This window comes from Lycium ferocissimum, chromosome 1, assembly GCF_029784015.1.
Source record: "Lycium ferocissimum isolate CSIRO_LF1 chromosome 1, AGI_CSIRO_Lferr_CH_V1, whole genome shotgun sequence".
Taxonomy (NCBI): domain Eukaryota; kingdom Viridiplantae; phylum Streptophyta; class Magnoliopsida; order Solanales; family Solanaceae; genus Lycium; species Lycium ferocissimum.
Window position 1 is genome coordinate 36948947 of NC_081342.1, and position 1899 is coordinate 36950845.

General features: G+C 39.0%; 1 protein-coding gene across 1 annotated transcript; it reads left to right on the top strand.

The window, feature by feature from the left end:
• Positions 1-698: 698 nt before the first annotated feature.
• On the top strand, positions 699-1412 carry LOC132064275 (uncharacterized). Its single transcript, XM_059457199.1, has one exon. The coding sequence runs from the start codon at positions 699-701 to the stop codon at positions 1410-1412; it is 714 nt and encodes a 237-aa protein (XP_059313182.1).
• Positions 1413-1899: the final 487 nt, after the last annotated feature.

Genomic DNA, 1899 nt, shown 5'->3' on the forward strand with positions numbered 1-1899 from the left:
TGACAGTTGAAGAGACAGAAACACAGCCATGCAACAAAAGAAAGACACTCAAGAGGAAGAGGATACAAAATGATACACAAATTTTGACACCTAGTGCATCGATTGATCAAATAGAAGTTGGCATTTTATTCAAAGACAAAGATACCGTGAAAAAGTGCATGAATAACATTGCAATTACTCGTCATCAACGGTACAAGGTAGAAAAGTCATGCACGCAACGGTATTACATCGGATGTGTTGAACCAACTTTTGCATTTGGCGTTTCCACGGTTCAAGGTTCGGAGGATCGAACTTTTCAAAGTAGTTAACTTTGAAAAGAGACATAGTTGTTCAATAAATTCATCACCTCCAACATGAGGAATGCAACTTCAAAGGTCATAGCGGAATATATTACAGACCTAGTACGCCATACACTACAAGAGATAACACCCAAATTTGTGATTGAAGAAATGAGAAGCAGATATGGCTTGCACATTGGTTACCACAAAAGCATGGCGTTCCCTCCAACACGCTTATAATGTCATAAGAGGAACGCCGAGAAAATAACTACACACTTCTACCGCAATATCTTCACATGATGAAATTAAGAAATCCTGGGACGATTGCTAACATCAAATGGACCGGCGACAATAAGTTTAAGTATGCTTTTTTCGCTTATGGAGCATCGATTGAGGGTTGGAAACACGGGACCGATAATAATGGTGGATGCAACCTTCTTGAAATCAAAATACCGCGGTGTGCTCATGATAGCTGTAGCAAAAGATGGAAACAACGGCATATTTCCTCTAGCATTTGGTATTGCGGACTGCGAGAATAATGAATCCTACGGGTGGTTCTTCGGACACGTGAAAAAGGTGTTTGGCACGCGCAAAGACCTATCAATTCTTTCCGATCGCCACGCATCAATTGCAAGCGCAATCAAAGAATCGTATCCGGATACCCGGCATGGAATATGCATCTACCACATGGAGAAGAACTTGCAAAAATATTTCCCGTACGAAGCGATCCTATCATCGTTCTACAATGCGACAACTACCTACAAACGGGCGAGTTTCGTACCTATATGTCACGGATACAACAAATCGACCCAAAAGGCTGCAGAATACATAGAAGAAGAACCACCAGAAAGATGGGCACGTTCATTCCACACCAACGGGCGTTACAACATGCTCACAACGAACAATGTCGAGACAATGAATTCTGTATTGAGGAAAGCAAGGGAGTTGCCAATAATGGCATGTATTGATTACATCCAGAACAAGATGCAAAATTGGTTTTACCGAGAAAAATTGGATGCAACAGGACCGTCCCATGACCTGACATGTTGGGCTGAAAAGATTCTGCTTGAAAAGATAAGTAGAGGCTTCACAATGAAAGTAAGTACATTTTCCCAACATACACTTCAATATTAGTTTGGTGAGCAATGCATAGTTTAATTTTAACCAAACACAAAAGTTATCATTGGATAAAGGAAGAACTATGACCCCATTTTTATACTTAGATTCTGCCGGAAGAAAGCGATTCTTATTTTAACTAGCATGGAATTATGCTCTTGTAAGGGCATAATTATGACCTTTGTTTTTATACTCACAATGAAAGTAAGTAGATTTTACCAACATACACTTCAAATCTTAGTTTTATGAGCAATGTATAGTTTAAAATCAAACAAACACAAAAGTTATCTTGGACAAAGGAACAAGCGTGACCCTATTTTATAAATAGTTACGTAGGAAGAGGCGACTCTTATTTTCAGCTTTGTACAGAAGTATGCTTAGGAAAGGGCATAACTCTCACATAATCGAAAATTGCCCGAAAAAATATCACTCATTTATATTGTCAATTTCCACGGTAGAAAACATAACTCCCGTCAAATTTGTTGTGAAAGATGAAGGATATCAA

Coding starts and splice junctions, on each gene's coding strand:
- LOC132064275 (XM_059457199.1), top strand. CDS start 699: ATGGTGGATGCAACCTTCTTGAAATCAAAATACCGCGGTGTGCTCATG.